At 35.7% G+C, this 21,562-nt stretch overlaps 1 protein-coding gene across 3 annotated transcripts; it reads left to right on the plus strand.

Annotated features, from left to right (window-relative positions):
* The first annotated feature begins 2,818 nt into the window (after nt 1–2,818).
* LOC142640811 (uncharacterized) lies at nt 2,819–20,687 on the plus strand. Of its 3 annotated transcripts, XM_075815084.1 has the most exons (13): nt 2,860–2,990; nt 3,757–3,960; nt 4,030–4,194; nt 4,584–4,672; nt 6,488–6,593; nt 15,795–15,862; nt 16,157–16,234; nt 16,818–16,882; nt 18,030–18,096; nt 18,200–18,382; nt 18,918–18,974; nt 19,104–19,199; nt 20,369–20,687. In XM_075815084.1, exons 2-13 carry the CDS (start codon nt 3,762–3,764, stop codon nt 20,489–20,491), a joined length of 1,296 nt encoding a protein of 431 aa, XP_075671199.1. In that variant the 5' UTR covers nt 2,860–2,990; nt 3,757–3,761; the 3' UTR covers nt 20,492–20,687. The 3 variants fall into 3 exon arrangements, with proteins under 3 accessions (XP_075671200.1, XP_075671199.1, XP_075671198.1); XM_075815085.1 differs by having other exon boundaries at nt 2,819–2,990; nt 3,757–4,194; XM_075815083.1 differs by having other exon boundaries at nt 3,757–4,194; nt 4,584–4,669.
* Nucleotides 20,688–21,562: the final 875 nt, after the last annotated feature.

Raw genomic sequence — 21,562 nt, forward strand, 5'->3', positions numbered from 1 at the left:
CTAATTAGTCTTCTTTGGTCTATCATTTACAAAAGGTTAAACACCCCCATAGTTTAAAAGGATAAGCATTTGGTCACTTTTTCATTTCTTAACACATATGAAATACTTTTGAGATGAAACTCTATTATGCACATGGCATACACTAAGCAAAGCTTTTTCCATTGATCAGATAGGAACTTAGTTGATTGCACTCAAGTTTATGGCATTCACCATATCAAATAGAGTTCTCTCTTTTGACCAAACAATTTTATTAGAGTGTATGAGGGACAGCACTTTGGTGTATTATGACATGTTTCTCACAGAAAATAATATACATTTAGAAATATTCATCATTTCTAGTTAATACACCATTCAATTCAAATCATCATGCTTATATAAATTATATCATGCTTTGACATAAATTTCAAGAATTTGAAATTTAAAAGTCTCAATCTAGCATGCCACAAATAAAGAATCAAAAATATAAGCACAACCAAAACATATTGATAAATAACACTCATATAATAGCATATCCATTGCCTACTAATATCCCATTCTTGGACAAGTCCGTTCTTAAATAACAAATTGGCTTTTCTTGATATTAGGTATATGAAAATATAGCATTGGTCAAGAGAATTTCTTGCCAAAACTCAATTTCACTTCTATAATGCACTTTTCATGAACTTTTACCTTACTGTGGATGTCCACAAGCATCTCTAATTCTATGGAAGACTCCTCGTAAGTCTTGAATTGTGCCTTGTAGTTGCACACATGCAACATTGCACCTAAATCAAAACACCAATCAGAAAGATTTGTAATTACAGCCATATGAAATATAGTGATCTTTATTACATACATCACTCACTATAGCAATAATGTCCTTAATGACAATTGCTTCATTAGCATTTCCATCTTCATCCTGCTTATTCTTTAAGAACTTACATTCTCAAATGTAAAGGTCTTCTTTCTACAAAGGAAACATGACATTCTACTTGTCATTGTTGGGATCCTTATAGTTGTTCTTCTAAAACAATTCACACTCTTATTCACATTCAAGTGTTTATTGTTCTTACTATAACTTCCAATTTTAACATTGTTCACATTCACTTAAGAATTGTGTTAGATACACCTCTAATTGGACTTTCCTCTTCAATTTAGTGATGTGGTCTAAATTGATCTAAAGTGAGATTTTAGACTTGTTTTTTAATGTCTTCACATAGTTTAGAAAACCACTTAAGAAAATATTCTTATACTCTATCACTTTAAGAGTTTAAATTCCCATCCTTTAGATTTTCTACTTCACTTTATAACATTTAAACATGTTAAAATTTCATTTTTATATCTCAATTCAAATAAATTCGCAACACATGCAAATATTCTAACAAATAAACTCATCAATCAATTTAAAATTCAAACTACCCATGGACAAGAAATTTGTACCTTCAATGTTCAAACTGTGAACATGGTTTTTAATGCATTCACAATGTGAAAGAATCATCACATTGTCTTGCCAACAAAGAAACTTGTTTCTTTAAGTATTATTTCATTGAATCTTCTTTATGATCGATTCATCATTTGAAGAACTCTTCAAATCCAAGCCAATTGCTCTTTCTACTATGTATAAATGGTTCCATCAAAGCGATCCAATTTCACCAAACCATGGTTCAACACCTTCAAAGTTGTACCATCATTTACTCCTTGTCTTGTAGTCAAATATTGTCTAAGATTGTTGGGAATATTACACAAAGTAATAATGCAATAATAAGTTTAACACAAAAGATAAACAGAAAATAGATAACTTGGAGGCACTATATTGTTTTCCTAGAACAATATTTGCCCCCCATACTTTTGTTGCTAAAGGGTTATCGTAAATTTGTCCTTAGGATACAACCAAGATGTTGGGTTTTACAGATAACAATTCTAGAGAATGACCACATGATTTCTTGTGTTTCTTTTTCAAGTGAACATAAGCTTCTATTTATACCCATAGGGTTATATTTCATGAAAAGGCACGTATAGAGAGTTAGTTATTTTTCAAGTGAACATAAGCCTCTATTCATGAAAAGACACGTATGTTTCATGAAAAAGTATGTATGGAGAGTTAGTTATTTTTTCATAAAATGGTTAATAAAGATTGATCCTCAACCTTTTGAAACAGTCACCAAAAAATTCTGCAGAAAATTCCAAAAAATTCAGATTTTTGAATTTTCACTTAAAAAATTTCAGAACTTGAATTTTCACTTTATAAAACCATATTCTCTAAACTCAAAAATATCATTATTACAACCTATCCTTGTATATACCTATATATATAACACATATACTTTGAAAATACCAAAAAATACCAACCAGTTGAGTTACAAGACTTTTAGTATAACAAATGTAAAATTATATCTATTTATATTTATATCTATGTTGTTATATAAAATAAGAAGTTTGGACATTTGATAGTAACTTCTTTTATACTAAATTTCAAATATTGATTTTTTTTTGGTAAGAGGAAAATGGGAGTTAGCTAAGCTACGCTAGCTTTTGGACAGAGCGGTTATGTTAAAACACTTAAGTCAACCCTTACGGATGCTCAAAAATGAAGGATTGCTGGCAGCAGGATTTGAACTTAGGTGAGTTAGATGAAGTGCCCAAACCTTACTAATTCAACCATCAAATATTGAATTTTTATCCTATACAAATATTCTTTGTCTAAATTTCATACTTTAAATCAAGCAAAAAAAAAAAAAAAAAAAATCAAGCAAAAAAAAAAAAAAAATAGTGACTAGATTTTCATAGGGGAGCGAGCGACCCAACGTGTCTAGTAAAAAAAAAAAAAAATAGCAGAGCAGAGAAAATCAATTTGCGGGACCTATCAGACAGTGAGAGATCACTAGCCCACTTCACTTCCCGAGTGTTACAACAACACGACGACAACAATAACGACAACATCAACAACTCCATCTCTCTCTCTCTCTCTCTGTCTCTCCCCAACAATTTCATCGTCACATCACATCTTCCTGGTATCTATGTTCTCTTCTCTTCTCACGTTATTTCTTCATTATATTTCTATTTACTTAGATCTCATGCTTTCGATTCTTCTCTTTATATACGATATGTATTTGATATCAAAACAAAGAGTTTTTGTGTGTGTTTAATTAATTGCTGAAACAAATGTAGTTCTGATGAAACAGCAACTAATGTTGTATTTGCTTTGCTTTGCTTTGGTTTAGGCTTTGGTGTTTTGTTCTTGGGAAAACCCATAGAATTTTTTTTTTTTTTTTTAGGTTTTTGTAATTTAAAATTTTGTTGTAATTATAATAATTTTAGATTGGAAGTGTAGCTGAAACGGAGGGGAACCCAGCTGCAAACTAGGGTTTTGATTTGTGATCTTTTGCAAATTTTGGGTGTGATCATTTTCAAAATGTAAATATTGGGGAAAATGGTTAATGGTTCATGGGGATTTTGCTTTGGCTTCTTAGGTTGTTTTGGGGTTCATTTGGAAATGCTTTTTTATTTAATTATTTATTTTAATTTTGAGTATTAATTTGGTTTGACAAATTTGAAGCCATTGCTGTATTTTACTTGAGTAAGTGCAACATTAAAACCAGAAAATTGGGATCATCAAGACATTTCAAATTGAAACACTAAGCTAAACCAGACACATCCTTTTGTTTTTGTTTTTTGTTTTTTGTTTTGTTTTGTTTTGTTTTTTTTTTTTTGGTGATCAATTTGAGAGTAGTGGTAGTATATTTTGATGATTCAGAGCGTCCTGTGTTGAAACTGTAGGTAATATGGAGAACCCAGATGCAAACCAGCTCCCTGAAGCTGATGCACTGCCAGATGGGTTTGTTGAGAGCTCCACAGAACCAGTGGCTCCTCCAACTCCAACAGTTGAACAAGAGAAACCGCTTGGTGATTACAAGGAGGATAGTTTCTCTGAACTTGATCATTCTGATAAGTTGTCTACGAATGAGTTTCAAACAAGCCAAGGTAGGGAAGAGAAGACTCAGAAACTGAGGACTTTTCCTGTTCCATTATCTGAAACAGATATTTTTGAAGCTTCGGAGGGCTTGGGGGAAGTTTCCAGTGAGGGCTGTACAGAGCAGACAGAAAGAACACTGGTCTCACCGGATTCAGCTAATGTCTCCGAGGCTTCAGTAGGAGTATCTGGATGCAGCGAGTTAAAGGAACAAGTTCAAGCGAATTGTCAAAGTTTAGAGAGATGTAATTATCTGTACCTTTCCATTTCCCCTTTTTTCTTCTTGGTAATAACTTGCATTTTCATGCATCTTTTTATTTTTATTTATTTTTTCCTCTCCCTAATTATAAACTTTTGTGAAAATTTTACTAATGTATTTTTTGCTCAAAACGCAACTCCTATGAGAATTTGGAAAGATGATCTCCCTGAAATTAAATAAGACAAGGAATTATACAGTTGCAATTCAACTGTTATTTTCTGTGAGATGTTTTGATAAAAACAAGAGAATAGAAGTCAATTGAATGCATATGTGTTTGATGTTGTTACATGTGTATTGAGTTATTTGCTGGTTCTTTTGGGTTTAATATTTTTTTATTATTAGTTTGTTGTCCTCATCGCTCTTTCCTTGTTGCAGCCACTGAAGGAGGCTCAGAAGCATCAGTTACCAACATGAAGGATACATCTTCATCAGACGGTCTTGATACTTTGAAGAACAGAAAAGTAGTTAATAATATCATCTTACCTGATTAGTATCTTTGATACATTTGATAGTAAATTGGATTATTTTTTATGTTTTCTTTTGTTACTTTTCTGCTCTCTCTGTACTCAACTCCAATTTGAAGCTGTGAGCACATGAATATAATTAATTTCTTGTTATTTATGCACTGAATAGTTGTTTGAAGTAACTTAAATTTAGCTTCCACTCAACTGGAGATAAGCTGGTTGTAATGTAGGTGATATGTACATCTGATAAACAAGATTTTTCTGGCCACTTTTCTTCTCAAACTTACTTCAAATGATGAGGTTTCAGTTTTTATATGAGGTGTTGCTAGTTAGTTTTATTTAATAATATGAGCTTTCACTTTTTCCCCCAAAAGTTTTGTGACTAAGGCTTTTTTTTTGTTGTTGCTTATTTTATTTTAAGCTGTTTAATTTTTTATGTCTATGATGAATTTGCTTAAAGACTTGAAATCTAGTAAGGAGGGATAAATGAGATTTTTAGTTGAGCATTCCCGAATTTGTTTGTTACAATAATCAAACCATCTGCTTTATCCCCATCCCCCATCTAGGCCCCTCAGGCATTGGTTCTCAATGGGAAGGCGCTGCTATGGTCAAGTCCAAGCAGTGTCAAACGGACTGGTCCCCACCCCCCCCCCCCCTTTTTAGGGGGAAAAAAAACATTTGTGTTGTATTGTTAAATAGAATAAGCAGTTTAAGAGATTCAATGTTGCAAATTAGTTGCTACTTTAATTGGTTATAATTGCTAATTATATATGCAATTAGCAAATATTTTGCATTGCATTGACAAAGGATTATTATTATTATTATTATGGGAATTGTTAACGGATGCTCTAAAGGGCATTGGTTTAGGAAGTGTTTTTAGAAACTTTCTATCGGAAAAGAAAACAGTAACGGATTTTTTTGACAACTTTTTATATTTCCCATAAAAAAATGTATTAAAACTTTCTTAAAATGGTCTATTAACAAATGCCCTAAGGGCCTCTGTTAACATGACCCTATTATTATTTATTTATTTTTGGTTTAAACTGTCTAGCCAAGAGTCTTGTACCTTAGTGGCATTGCTTGGTCTCCTTTAAGAGGAGAACCAAGGTCTAAATCCCCCCTCCCTCACTTGTTGTAACAATGAAATTATAATACAAAAAAATAGTTGAAACTGTTTGGAAAACAAAAGACCTTTGGTTGTGACTGTTTAGTATCTAGCTGAAGTCAGCCGGATACGATTATATTGAATTGTAGTTTAGGATGGTAGTCATACCTATGGATGTTCAAATACTTTCAATGGGTGGATTATATAGGTTCTTTGAGAAGGTAGGTTCAGCTTGCTTATTTACACTATCTCATGTCCTAGGTTTCAATTAATCTTTTAGAAAGAATGGTTAAAAGTTAAAAGGAAAAGATTAATTGATTCTATCTGCTAACAATCTGATTATATTTATGTTGCTATTGTTCAACTTTGGTGGTTTATTCAAGTGTCCAACTTGTTTGTGGTGTTCTTTTCTGTTGTCTTTCCCTGGTTGGCATTCACAACACATGCTAGAGAAACTGTTGAATTTATTAAGTTTATAATTTTTATGGGCGGACTGAGATCCATCATGATTAGGGCTGAGAAAACCAATATTTTTGGCAGAAAGGGATAAATCTTATTTTACTTAATTTTAAATAATAAAAAATGAAATAAATGGATTAATCTGATTTTGAATTACGGTCCTTATCTTCCACATTCCTTGTTTGTGGACTTCATGCAAATTTTGAAATTTAGTTCAACAAGGTTAGTAATTTTTACTATTTTTGCCCCAGGAAACCACTGAAGCCAAACGTAAGGTGAAGCGTGCCTTCAAATCAGAAAAGGAATTTTTGGAGTTCACTTTGAAGTACCAGCAAGTTCTTGCAGAAAGAGATGGCGGTAAGTTGAATTGATTTCACTAATGTTTAGACCTGCTTATAGAAGTATCTAAATGATTATAAAAGTCTACGTTCTATGTGGTTGTATGGTTAGGCTACACGTGATTGCTATTTAAGGATGGGATACATGAATTATAAATCCCAACTTTTGATAGAAATTAGTTTCTGGGATTGATTGCAGTTTGCTCCCTGAACTATGGGTCAATCTCAATCTCCCCTTTGAACTTTAAAATCAAGCAATGTACCTCCCGATTGATTGTTAATAGGCCAATTCCCCCCTTCTTGTGCCCATGCCCACTGTTCTCTACATAAAAATTAACTTAATATACCGATTAGGTCAAATAGGTAACCAGAAAACCCCTTAATTAAAATAATCTCCCTTCTGGCATTGGCAACACCTCATATTCTCTACAATGGACCTGATTTTCATCCAAAAACAAAGCCCAATTTTGCAATTAGGTTGTCACAACTGTCAAAAAGGAACACACATTCTCAAGTCTTTAAACTCGAGAAAACACACAGACAAGTAAGGTTATGTTTGGTAATAGTTTTTGTTTTCTATTTTCAAAAACTTGTTTTGGGAATATAAAGAAAAAACAATTTTCTTGTATTTTTTAAATCAAAAACATGTTTGGTTAGTTGAAATTAAAAAGATAGTTTTTTGGAAAAAAAAAAATACTAAAATATATTGTTACTAGGATTTGAACTTTAATGCTAACTCATTAAATGAGATAGATTCATTAAATTAAATATGTTTTCATTAACTTTTGAAAATTAGAAATTGAAAACAGCATTTTGCATGTTTTCAGTTTCCTTCACAAATTGAGTTTTGAGAACAGTTTTTGTTTTCTATCTATTTTAGGTTGCCAAACAAATTTTTTAGTCTCAAAAATAGAAAATTGTTTTTGGAAACAGAAAATAAGAGAAAAAAAACAGTTACAAAACATACCCTAATCCTCTCTATCTGAAACCCCAACACTACCACAACACAGAGCTCAATCCAAGACCGAAATTACCCTTCTCCACCATGAACCACCATCAAAGCCCCAACTATCACACAAGCTACACTAACTAGCATCACCGGTTGCCTTGAAACAATGCTAACACTCCCCATAACACAAACAGTCTAAATTGCCACCCAATACCACTACACAAACACACTCCCACTCCAAACCCCCTTTCACCTTTACTCTGCCACAAAAGTAAATCCAAATCCATTGAAACCACAAATACTCTCACTTTTCTCTCTCTTATGTGGGCAATTTCATGCCTTAGGATTGCCAACAGCTGGGTTGGGTTTCTTGGGGAAACAAACTGTAGGAAATGATGGATGGGTATTCGTGAGTTCTATTGGCTTTATGGGGGGTTTAAGATGGGATGCAAGGGTTTTTCCATTGCCAATAACAGATTATGGGGAGTGAGACAAGAAGAGGGGGGGCGGGGGGGAGACAAGATTAGTTTTTTTTTCTTTCCCTTTTCTTTTATTTTTATTTGTAATTTTTAGTTAAGGGTATAGATGACATTTTACATATTTGTGTAGATTGGGCACCAAGTTCCAAAAAGAATTAATAGTTACAGCATTTAAATTTGATGGAAACTAGTAACAGTGGGAGGCAATTTGCTTAAATACAATCATGGGGGACATTACTCGATTTTAAAGTTTAAGGGGGATTGAGATTGACCTCATAGTTTAATATTATTTATGTTTAATATTATAGCTTGAACTAGAGAAAGGATCAACTCTACAACTCCAAATAACAAAAAGGTTAGGTATGCAAAGTTGAAGTTAAAAGGTGGAGCACAAAGGTTTTGGGAAAAGCTTGAATATTTCCGCTATCTAAACTATGAACTTGCCATTAGTGTGTGGGAAGATATGAAAGAAAAGCTTTGTGATGAGTATTTGTCACCATACTTTTGAGCTAAGTATCTACCCCAATCTCAGTGTGGTACTTTTCAAGTTGAGGCAAATACGATGAATTCTCATTCCATTTCATGTTCTCAGCGCACTTTTAAACAATCTACCAAGGAATTATCTACCAAGGAATTAAAGGAATTATCTGTAAAGCTCATAAAAGATGTTCAAGACAGGATTGCTCAGATGAAGCAAATGAAGACTCAAACTGATTCAATTGGGGAACCAAGGATAATTGATTACAATGAACTTATTGCTGCCTCCATAGAAGATAACATTGATGATGATATCTTGGTTGTGGAGAATCCTCAAGCAACACCAAAGCCTAATGTTGACACAGACGTACATGCCTTGACAAGTGTTGCTTTAACATGCATGCAAGGAAATGAATCTATTGAAGAGCAGCAAGGTGAAGGTGAAGGGATGGTTTCTATAGAGAGTTTTATGTTAGAGGGTGCACATGATGTGATATTGGAAGCTAATGAATCTGCTTTTTTTTTTTTTTTGATAAGTAAGATGTTTATTAATATAAAAAATGTAACACCCTAGTACACAGGGAGTGTACAAGGGTTAAACAGTCAAGAAAAAAAATTACAAGAATCTAAGAAATCAAGAAATGATAAAAATGTTTGGTTCTGGAAAGCAGTCAACCAATCTCTAAGGGTTCTAAAGAAAAATAGCTTCAAGTCTGAAATTGATCTCTCCTTATCTTCAAAGCACCTGCTATTTCTCTCTCTCCAAAGACACCACAATAAGCAATGTGGAACAATCATCCATATATGCCCATTTCGATGACTACCAAACCTGCCTTGCCAACACGCTAATAGCCCCACTACAGATTGTGGCATCACCCAGCTAACTCCAAACAATCCAAACACCATTGCCCACATATCCATTGCAACGGACAATGGAGAAAAAGATGATCAACTGATTCACCATTGCACTTGCACATGTAACACCAATCCAAAATCCAAATCTTCCTTTTTCGTAAATTGTCAATCGTTAAGCACTTCCCCAAAGCCGCAGTCAAACAAAGAAAGCAACACGAGAAGGAATTTTCTGTTTCCATATACTCTTCCAAGGAAAGCAACAATCATTGGAGCCCACTAAGAGACAATAATAATTTTTAACCATAAAACCCTTCTTTCTATCAAGTTTCCAGGACATCTTATCCTCACCAAATCCTTTCACCGAAGCACCATAAATAGTATCCATAAAACCAGCCAATGCCTCGATTCCCGAGCATGCACACCCCTAAAGAAACTTACATCCCAAAAGAGAACTCCATTATCAAGCTTCATAAGCTCGCCCACACTAGCCTCCTTGTCTCTCGCAAAATCTATACAATTCCGGATAACGGACTGCAAGGGAAGTCTCACCACACCAATGGTCTTGCCAATTTCACTCTTGACCCATCCCCAACACATCAAATAGAATATAGCGAGAAAAAAGAAGGCCATCCCGACGAATATTTTTCCATAAACCCACACCATATGGACCATTAACAGGCCTAGTACACCAGCCCACCCCTTCGCTGCCATATTTCACCTCTATCACTTGCCTCCAAAAGGGCAGCCCTCTCCATCCCAAATCTCCATAGCCACTTTCCAAGCAAAGCTTCATTAAAAAGTCTTATCTTCCTTATCCCAAGGCCCCCGAAGCAATGGGACTGCATACATTAGCCCATTTAACTAAATGGAATTTTGGTTCATCTCCAATGCCACCCCATAAGAAATTTCTCTGTAGTTTCTCAATTCGGTTAGCCACGCAAACGGGGAATAGGGAATAGAGATAGGAAATAAGTAGGTAAGTTAGATAGAGTGCTTTTAATTAAAGTGACTCTACCTCCCTTTGATAAGTACGTACGTTTCCATCCCTGCTAATCTCCGTTCCATCTTTTCCGAATTGGATTCCAGAATTGCCTTATCCTTACATTTGGCTCCTAAAGGAAGACCCAAATACTTCATTGGAAGAGTACCTTGTTTACAGCCAAGAACAGTCAACAATAAGTCCAAATTATGCACCATACCAACAGGAACCAATTCTGACTTGCCCAAATTTATCCTTAAGCCAGAAACCACCTCGAACCAAATGAGGATCATACGGAGAAACAGAATTTGGTCCAAATCAGCACCACAAAAAATCAAAGTATCATCTGCAAAGAGAAGGTGAGACACCACCAAAGATCTTCCCTCTACAGAACCCACCCTAAAGCCTGACATGTGACCATCATGGGCAGCCTTTTCCAACATCCTCCCAAGGGCTTCCATAACCAATACAAATAACAAAGGAGATAATGGATCTCATTGTCGTAACCCCCTGGAACTCTCAAAAAACCCACAGGGAGAGCCATTTATCAGAATAGAGAAACGAACTGTAGATATACAAAAGAAAATCCACTGACGCCATTTAGCAGAGAAACCACCTTTTTCTAACAACTGCATAAGAAATCTCCAGTTTACATGATCAAAGGCCTCTCAACATCTAATTTGCAAAGTAATCCTGGCAAATCAGATTTCAATCTACTGTCAAGGCTCTCATTAGCAATAAGTACAGGGTCAAGAATCTGCCTGTTTCTCACAAAAGCATTTTGAGATGCTAAGATTATATCTTCCATGACTGTGCGAAGCCTATTGGCTAAGACCTTAGCAATGATTTTATAAACGCCCCCAACAAGACTAATGGGACGAAAATCTTTAACTTCAATTGCTGCATTTTTTTTAGGGATGAGGGAAATGAATGTTGCATTCAAACTCTTCTCAAACTGACCTTTAACATAAAAGTGATTAAAAACAGCCATAAGATCAGGTTTAAGAATTCCCCAACAAGCTTGGAAGAAAGCCATAGGAAACCCATCTGGACCAGGCGATTTGTCACCATTAAAATTCTTTATTACCTCAAAAATTTCTGCCTCATCAAAGGGTCCCTCATCCAACCAATCTGCATTATCACCAGATATCCTTGGAAATATCAATACTTCTGGAAATGGTCTATCAACTTGCTCCTCAGAGTATAGTTTCTGATAGAATTGAGTAATACAATTAGCAATCATGCCTTGATCGGAAGACAAATTTCCATCTACCATAAGGCTCTCAATGCCATTATTTCTTCTATGGGAATTAGCCATTCTATGGAAAAATTTGGTATTTGCATCCCCCTCCCTCAAATGCAACATCCTAGACTTCTGCCTCCAACTAATTTCTTCTAAGAGAGTGAGCTTTTCAATATCTGTACGGAGATTATTTTGTTCTATCTTTTCCTCAGCTGTTAAAGGCTGAATCTCTTCTCTAACATCCAAATCATTTAATTTGTTCCATAGATGCTGTTTCTTAATAGTGACATTACCAAACTCCTCTTCGTTCCACTTTTTTAGATCCAATTTCAAAGCTGCCAACTTCTTAGCTAGAATAAAACTAGGATTGCCTTGGAACAAGTAAGATGCCCACCAAACCTTCACTTTATCAACAAAATTCTCCAGCTTCAACCACATATTCTCAAAACGAAAAGGGGTTTTACCTCTCCGATGACTTCCCCCCTCCAACAAAATTGGAAAATGATCTGAAAGTACTCTTGAAAGCCTTTTTTGGGAGAACAACGTGAAGTGATCTGCCAAAAGTGGAGAGAAAAGAAATCGGTCTATTCTAGAAGCGGAGGAAGTATTAGACCAAGTATAAAGGCCCCCATCCATGGCTATATCCATCAACCCATGGAGAGAGATAAAATCTCGAAAACTCATACATAGCCCGAGTACGACTTTCACCTTAATCTTTCCGAAGGGAAGCGGATTATATTGAAGTCGCCTCCAAGACACCATGGCACATCCCACCAACTAATTAGCCACCGCCAACTCCTCCCACATTTTCCTCCGCCTCTTATTTAAATTAGGCCCATAGACACCCGTAAAACGCCCACTCAAATTGATCCCCAACATTTTTAAATTTACACGAAACGAGAAAAATACCCCATCGCTTCCTCTACTTTTTCCACCACCCTTCGATCCCACATCAAAACAATACCCCCGAAGCACCTTCGTAACCCAGGTAAAGCCAATCAACATATGGAATGACCCCCATAAACTTCGAACAATTCCTCTAGTGATCCACTCAAGTTTGGTCTCCTGCAAACATACTATATCAGCCCTCCATGATCGCAATAAATTACGAATCTGAAGCCTCTTCTCAACCCGATTCAGACCTCTGACATTCCAAGTAATGATCTTCAACTTCATTTAGAAACAGATAGTGCTCGCACCCTACTAGTACCATTCCGCCTAGAAGAAGTAGAACCATAATTAACGAATGAATAGACCTTTTAGCTCTCTCGATACCTCTCATTCCTGAACTCTTAAATTCACGTGCTTTAGTCTCCAAAGTAGCCCTACGTTGCAATTCAGCCTCAACAGCTAGCAAGAAATTTGTTGCTTGATTTTCCAACCCTTTTAATGATATGCCCAGGAAATTATCAAACCCATTGAATTTACTTTGAAACCAGTACGATTCCTCTTTACCGGACTCTTCGCTCCTACAAATTCCTTTTCTTCCATGCCCAATGGTAAAGAAAAGGCCGGCGGTTCCACCGCTATAGGTGACAAACCCCCTTCATTAGGCAATCGGCAACCTCCGAATATGTGTCCGAAACCCAGTCCTCCACAATTACTTCATCCCCTTCAAATTGAGAGCCGATGACACCTCCAAAGGGTCTGAATACTTCAATGGAACCAAAGCCAGCTGTTCCGCACTTCTAGAGCCTCCGTGACTTCACTCGGTGGCGAAGAAATTTGTATCGCAACCGCCACTCTCCTTCCATCTCTCAATTCAAGCACCCACCGATCCGAATTCCCCCATTTCTTGATAACATTGCGGAATGCTCCGAAGTAGCAATCGGATGTCTCGCCGCAAAGTGTCTTCGCCATCGAGAGGTGGTTGCTTGCTCATCAGCCCTCGTCGGAGCCAAGGGACTCGCATCGGCCCCGTCGAGGAGAAATCCCCGTATCGGCATCAATATCGGCGTCATCGGCGAGCTTCAATGATCGGGCTATCGTCGAAAGCTACAGGGATCAACTTGAGGGTGCATCGGCGAAGCAAGCAACTGCCCGATCTTGCTTCGGGATTCTCTCTCATTACTTACCGTAACCGAAGGTACGAGAACTCCCGCATTGTTGGGTCTCTCCGGTTGATAAAGAATGAAGATGGGTTTGTATCGGTTTGGGCCGCCGGACTTGTATGGGTTTGGGCTTGGGCTTTGGTTTGAAGGGAGCTATAGACTTCATAGAAGGGTTGGGCTTTATAACCTCCTGAACGTTGGACCACTCGAACTGCCATCTACCATCCGGCCCACACTCCAAACCCATGGAGATCTCCGGCGATACAGCTTCGCCATTTATATCGTGGACTTCAAACGGAAGTTTAGCCTCGAGAGCTCGCAAGATCTTTTTCAGCATTCAATTCACGAGAATCATGGGTATGATTGCGCAATTTTGTTGTGTTTCAATTTTGAAAATTTGGCAATAATGACTTTCCTTTCTTGCTACCACCATGCCCTCTCCGATCAGTCTCCGCCGTTGCCATCAAGAGAGACTTGGACTTCTCCACTGTCTGCTTCAAGACAGCTTGTGGTTGGGTGCTGATTTTCGATTCAGGAACAATGACTTTCCGCAAGTGTAGCCCAAACCCTCTCCACCCACTACCCAATTTACCTTCTGGCACCACAATAAAGCCTTTCCGCCGGCCATGGACAAGTTCCGAGATCATAAAAAATCTGCCATGAGGATTGGAACCTAATTGCAAGATAAATACCTTGACACCCTCTCTAAATGTTCGTGCAAAATTTCCAGTAGTTACATTAGAGTTGATATCCTCCACAATAGTTAGCAGACGTTTTGCACCCTCTTTGCCCATGAAAACTGATCGGAGAGAGTCTCGGTTTCTCTCAAAAATGCGTAACATAAAATAAGTTCCTCCCTCCTCAACAGAGAACTCAAAGGTCTTGGACTCCACGAAAAAGAAAATGGAACCTCCCATATCAACAGAGTAAAAACCACAATTTTGTGACTAATCCGAGGTAGCCAGGCCTCAAATTTTGTGACTAATCCGAGGTAGCCAGGCCTCACCAGACTGTACTACTACGCACTCAAAATTCCAACTCACAATGAGAGATTTGTTGGCTGTTGTTGATCTAGTTGTTGCAATTTTCACATCAAAACATAAATAACCTTTCTTTCCTTGATGGTGCATGAAGACAAACAGTTTGCTAAAGTGGAGAAAGTGGATAATATAGTGCTTCCAATGGTTCAAGATAAGATTATGTTGATTCCACACATTGATTTTGTTATTTTAAGAAGAGTTTGACACAGTGGAATTCAAGGTTTTTCTTTTCTCTATGCTCCCTAAGGTGATTCCAGACTGGAAGCAAGTGTTACTTGTCAGCATCCTAATCTTTCAATGCTTTAGAACTCGAGGTCGAGTTTTCTCCAACCAGAGGAGAATGATGCGGAAGATGCAAGAAAATTATTATTTAATATTATTTATGTTTGCAAGTCAATTGTATTTTTATGTTTTAGGTCCTATTAGTTTATTGGGCTATTAGTATTTTAATTTGGAAGTAAGGTTATTTCTGTAATAAGGCAATTAGGGTTTCCTAGCCAATTAGAACTAGGGTTTAGCAATCCTTTATAAGCAACCTATTGTACTCCTTGAGGAGATAGTTGATATTTTGATGAATAAAAAAATGGCCGTTTGGTCTTTCTTTGGTTTGGTGCTGACTCCAAGTCTATCCTAGGCGTTGACTCCTAGTGATTTTCCCGCTTGGTGTTGACTCCAAGTAAGGCCTAGGTGCTGACTCCTAGGTCATACCCCTTTATTTTATTGCTGTTTTAGTTTTGTTATGGTTGTCCTGCGTCAATAAAACTTAGGTGTAGTGCATTAGGTTTTCCAATCAATTACAAAAATATGGTTGCGTTGACCAATATAACAAAAATAGTATTATCTTTACTAAGGACAATTAAATTTTAATGTAGTTATGTGTTTGAATTTAATTGGAGAACACTTATGTGTTTGAATTTAATTGGAGAACCAAGCGTTCGGTATTAAAAAATGAGCCTTGAGGAACGGAAATGGAAATAACCAAAATTAATGGGTGTAATTTATATCTTGCCTTGTTTTTTCCTTGACAATATAGCATTTCTTGTGGTATATGATACTGTGATATCCTTGATTATTTCTCTGTATGTGACTCCAACAATGTTCAATGTATACTGATCCTTCTTCCATTAACTTTGCCTTGTTTTTGTAGCCATTGCTGTTCGAGACAAGCTTGAATCACTGTGTAGGGAGTTACAACGTCAGAACAAAATACTAATGGTATACTTTCTTTCACGCACTTTATCTTGCTTCAACTGATTGTATTTAGTATGGTTCCAAATGCAGGGTTTGCAGGTTGGTCCTTTAGTAGATCATTATCTCTGATGTTTACCAAACTCTATTAAATGTTTTGATTTGTAAAATGCTCAGACATTCTGATGTGTACTAGTTTACTTCCATTGATCCTCTTACAGATTGATTTATGGAGTTGTAGAGTTAATCCTTTCTCTAGTTCAAGCTATAAATAGCACTTATCTTCTTGGAAAGACTGATTGCTTGCTGATTATATTACAGGATGAATGCAAACGGGTATCCACGGAAGGGCAATCCCTGAGATTAGATTTATCATCCAGGTTCCAAGATGCAATCAAGGTTCAATTGATCTTTTGTATTTGATTGGGAATCTGTGACTTATCTTGAAATAAAGTTTGGTCAATAGGTTATGTAGGATATACTCACTTTTTCCTAATTTTTAGGGAGAAATCATAAGATGTAGTTGAGGCAACTATTAGGTGAAAATTTATGTGCTGAACCCAGTCTTTTTCAAACTTGGAATATGCAAAAGATGTTTATTGTGATTGAATTACTTTGCAAATCTTTAATGTTCTGGTTGAGACAAGTATGCTGTATGCTTGGGACTTGGGCTTGCTTCAATTTCTATGGAGTAAGAATGCTGATAAGAGTGTCAGTGCCTAGAGGTACATCGTATACTGTGCTGTAAACAAAATATGCTGCAACATGGGTTCGAAAGAATCTAAACCCCTGATCAATTTCCAACTCTGTGTTTGACATTACAGTAATAATGCTTCAAAAGGAGAATCCTTGCATTGGTTTCTTTCTTTCTCAACTTAAAATTTTCAATTTCTTTTCTTGTGTTGTGATTCTTCAGGGTTCATTTCAATTTTTTGGGCTTTGTTATTACATGTTTATTTATATTAATTTGTCTCGGTTATAGGATGTGAGCAATAAGCTAGAAGAGCAAAAGGATGAATGTCTCTCTCAGCTAAAGGAGAATGAGATGTAAGATGAAAGCAAATTTGTGAGAAATTATGTCATTATTTATATATTTTTCAAAGGAAAAAAAAAGTACGATACCATCAACATGTGATGCCAAGATTTATATCTACATTACATGTGTGGGAACTGAAGATAATGGAATTTTATACCTTGGCAACCCCTTTGGGCTGTATGTGAATATTGCCTTTTAATTTAATGAGCTTTGTTTTGTGATATATCCTAAATATTGCATATATTCTCTTAAAACAGTTGGCCTGGCTGACACAAAATGTGGTCTTGGCTGCCTTTTTGCTTGCATTCATTAGTCTAGAACTTATCTATCAATTAACCATAGAAGAGATCATTTCTGTACACAGATAGTTTACCACATGTTCATTCTTGTGCTCAAAGATGTGAATTTCAAAAATGTAGTTGAATAGCATTTTTATTTCATGTCATGTCATAAGTGAAAGATCTTATAAATTGCCACCTTGGTTCTTTTAATTTATAGGAACTGGTACTGTTTTTTGTTCTGAAGACTTATCAGTGGGTTCTTAATATAACAAATAATAATAAATAAATAAACATGAAGACTGAGGATTGCTGTGAAGGTGTTAATGTTTTAAAATGTAATGTAGTAGTGGTAGTGGGTTGTAAGAAAATAAATTCACAAGTATTAACGGAGTAGTTTGATTCACATCCTGTGTATGTGAAACATTCCTCTTTTGAATAAAATTATTTTTACTTAGCAAAGAAAAACTCATTAGTAATTAAGGCTTGATGGTGACATTTCCCCACTAGGTATAGACAACATAGTGTCAGAGAGTTAACGTTGTAGAAATATTTTATGCATCTTCTATGTTTAAAAAAGAAAAGATTAAAAGCCTAATTTATCTGCTGCCCTAGTACTTTCGCATCTCTGTAAGATTACTACTGTTTCTTCACTTTCTGGTTCGTTTTTGCTTTTTCATACTGTCTTGTATATATCTTGGACCGTACTATTTTTCTCACATGACCTTATATGAGAATCTTTTCTGTGACTTGTGTTGTACCATTGAGATGCCTATCAACAAAAGAATATGGTATTCCTCCATTGATGCTATATATAATGGGTTAGTATAATTGTTCCTTTGAAGTATTAAAAGTTAATTACAAAATTCTTCATACTCAGGTTAAGAACTAAGCTAAAGCAGCTAGCTGAACAGTATACTCTTTCTGAACAGCAATTTGCACAGAAGGTAAAGTGTATTATTTTCTTGTAAAGCAGGGTTTACTACACTTAAAATATTTTATTTTCAAAGGCATTAAATTGAACTTAATTGGTTGGGTATAAATCCACAGTTAAAGCAGAAATCACTGGAACTTCAGCTTGCTGATCTGAAAATTAAGCAACATGAGGAGAAATTGGTCCATGAACAATCCCAGATGAAATTATATGCAGAACAGGTGTCACAATTGTTGGCAACTGAAAAGAATTTGCGCTTACAGTTGACAGCTGATGGAGAAAAATTCCAACAATTTCAGGTCTACTTCATTCCATATTATTTATTGCCTCACAAAACCATTGTGGAACTTCATTCATCACAATCTGATAATTAATTGCATAGATGGAGGTTCAGCAAGGCAGGCTTAAATGTTACTAAGTTTATTTGCCTTGAAATTTTGGATGTGGGGTCCGTTGGTTAGTAGGCATTGAGCTTTGTGTGCATTTGTAGGACTATAAGGGTTGGCAGTATGGGGTCCATTGGGTGATGCCAAAGACTGTGGTGGCTGACTTGTTCTTTGGATGTTGAAACCAGTTGGGGAAATATGTGAGCTACTTGGTGTTTAATATGGCCCCTTAATGTTTAATGTGGATGCTTTGGAGGGAGAAGAATAATCACACTTTTAATGGGACAGAGAGTTCAGTTATAGACATGAAATCTTTGTTGGTGAGATTTGAGCAGTCATTGCATGGGAATTAGTTACAAGCATCCACTTGTAGATTTAAAAAATTCCCTTTCATTTTCCAGATTGAAAACAATTTTTCCATATCTAAACTGCTAAATTAATTTGGCAGGATGCTTTGTTGAAGAGCAATGAGGTTTTTGAAACATTTAAACAAGAGATTGAGAAGGTACATTACACTTTCTTCAATATTACAATTAAATAAGATGCACCATTCCTAGTTGCTTTATGTTACATTCAACTCGCATGATATGTTCAATTAATCCACCTTTCTTCTTCTTTTGCTTGTAAAAACTAGATGGCAAAATCAATCAAGGAACTCAAGAAGGAAAATTCTTTCTTGAAGAGCAAATGCGAGAAATCTGACGTTACTCTCATAGAACTTGTTGACGAGGTATATTTGTGTTACTTTTCTGTTTAGTTCTATATAGAAGTCAACATCCCCCAACCCTTCCCCTTGGAGATGTGTTCTCCGCTCACACTAGGATGGGTTTTGGCTTTAATTATTATACTTTTATATCCCATAAAGAATCTATTTAGCCACGTAAGCTTTTCAATTACACTATCCATTGTACATCTTCCATAGTCATTGACAATTTTAGGTTGCATTACTACTCAAGAAAGCCTTATTGATGCAGCACTAATCTCTTAAAGGATTGTTGCAGCAAATAAACGTATGAATCAGTACCTATGGTTGTTTGGAATTAGCATGAAGCTACTATAGAAAACCTAGGAATCAACACTCAGGGTTGCCTAGAATCAGCGCCAAACCATTTGACGAGAAAAATTCCAATAGAAATTTGATTGATCAATCATTAACTGTCCTTATTGGAGGATAATAGTGCACTTATTTGGAGCACTAGAACCAAACTCAAACCCTAAGTAACTTTGGTCAAAGCCTAATTGTTTAATTACAAAAAGAACCTTTAACTCTAGAAATTTAAATAGATAATTAATAACCTAAGCTAAGAAGACCTAAAATAAAATCCAATGGACCAATGGTAAAAATAAAATGGACTAAAATTAAATAAACCTAAATTAGAATAACAATGTCTTCATGCTTCGTGTATCACTTTATATACAAAATGCTTGGAATTGACTATAATAATCATAGGTTGATATTTAGCACTGTCTTAGTTCTATCCTTTCTTTGTAACATGCTTGTGCAAAGCCTAAAGATGGTATCCAATTTGCAGCCATGTTGTGCAGTGTTGACATTGGCCTTAGCCTTTAAAAGAGCTTCAAATTAGTTATGTGGTTTTTAGGTTGTGGAAAACTAAATGTTCCCTGTTGTAACAGAATCATTACAATAGCTCATACTTCTGTGTGTTAAAAGGTTCTTGTATTTGGATTAGAAATTTGAACAAAATAAATAGTACATCCAGGGTTCAAATCCCCCCCCCCCCCCCCAATCAAATTATGAAAATATTTCTTTTCTAGTGTGAGCTCACCTGTATTTTGTGAATGCCTTGGCGATCAATTGATATTCCTAGAGAAGGACTATTTAAAAAAAAAAAAAAACTTATTTTCGTGTGAAACTAAGATTTATCTTTGTGTGAGCAGCGTGAGCGCTTAAAAAAACAGTTGGAGAAAACAAAGAATCAGAAAGAAAAGCTGGAATCATTGTGCCGATCACTTCAGGCAGAAAGGAAACAGAGTTCCATTGATATCAAAAGTTCAGAATGAGTCCCAGTGTGAATACAAAAGGATCAACTAAGTAAGAAGCTCAAAAATGATTTTGGGAATGACCACTTCAAATTGTAGACAATTTTTTTTTTTTTTTTTGGCCCGGCTTTTTTGTCATAAAACAGCATAATCTCTTCTGAGTGTAACTGTATGCAATTTATTTTTTAAATAATAATTATTTATTATTGAGATATTATTTGCTTTGTGTTTAATATCTTATTCTTATCCATGTACGAACTTCAAGTATTGTTAGAACGTCATTTTCATTTTCAGCTTTTCTTGTTCGGTGGAACAATCACTTTCATAAAGGTAAACCTTTTTGTGAGCTCCATTTAAGCAAGGAAGAAGAAAAGCATAATGATTGCTTTTTAAATAAGCTCATTTTGTTTTCATAAACACCCTTTCGAGATTGTAACTTTCTTCACTGGCAGGGTATTTAGTCGTGTCTCTGAAAGTATTGTCCATAGGTTATATTTATATGATGAAACATCTGTGCGTAGATGAAGAACTTGCATAAATGTACTATATTTATTTTTTTCTTTCATGATTCCATTTCCACAGTGGTTTCTCTAGTCAATGTTTGAGGCTTAATTTCCTGAGTTTTAGCTAGGGATGTCAGTACCTCCCCTATGACTTGCCAGGGACCATTGAAAACCAGTCTAATCCTGAACTACCAAACTTTAAGGTCTTTGAGCTACCCCTGCCAGTTTTATCTTTTAGCCATTGAAATTCATTGTCTTGATGACTTGATCAGCTTCATAGTCTTGCATGTCAATTGCACTAGAACAACAAACCAATAATTTTCTTATCAATAATTATTTTATGCATCCCATATGCATCACAGTCCACACATACTATGAGATATATAGAATGAGATTTAAAAAAAAAAAAAAGGGTCAAAAATGTCTGGGGGTCCCTCTTATTAAACAGAGATTTAATAGTAACTTTATCCCTCATTTACTTTCTGTGATGTTTGGCTTGGACTGGTGTGCAAGTTACGATAGAATTCAATGTGGCACAACATAGAAAGTTAAACTTAAATTGACTTTTTTTTTTGGCTAACCAATAACC

Source organism: Castanea sativa, chromosome 6 (assembly GCF_040712315.1).
Source record: "Castanea sativa cultivar Marrone di Chiusa Pesio chromosome 6, ASM4071231v1".
In the NCBI taxonomy this organism is placed as follows: Eukaryota; Viridiplantae; Streptophyta; class Magnoliopsida; order Fagales; family Fagaceae; genus Castanea; species Castanea sativa.

Coding starts and splice junctions, on each gene's coding strand:
- LOC142640811 (XM_075815085.1), top strand. CDS start 3,762: ATGGAGAACCCAGATGCAAACCAGCTCCCTGAAGCTGATGCACTGCCA. Junction 16,883..18,029: donor CAGCTAAAGGAGAATGAGAT/GTAAGATGAAAG, acceptor CTTCATACTCAG/GTTAAGAACTAAGCTAAAGC. Junction 19,200..20,368: donor TCATAGAACTTGTTGACGAG/GTATATTTGTGT, acceptor TTGTGTGAGCAG/CGTGAGCGCTTAAAAAAACA.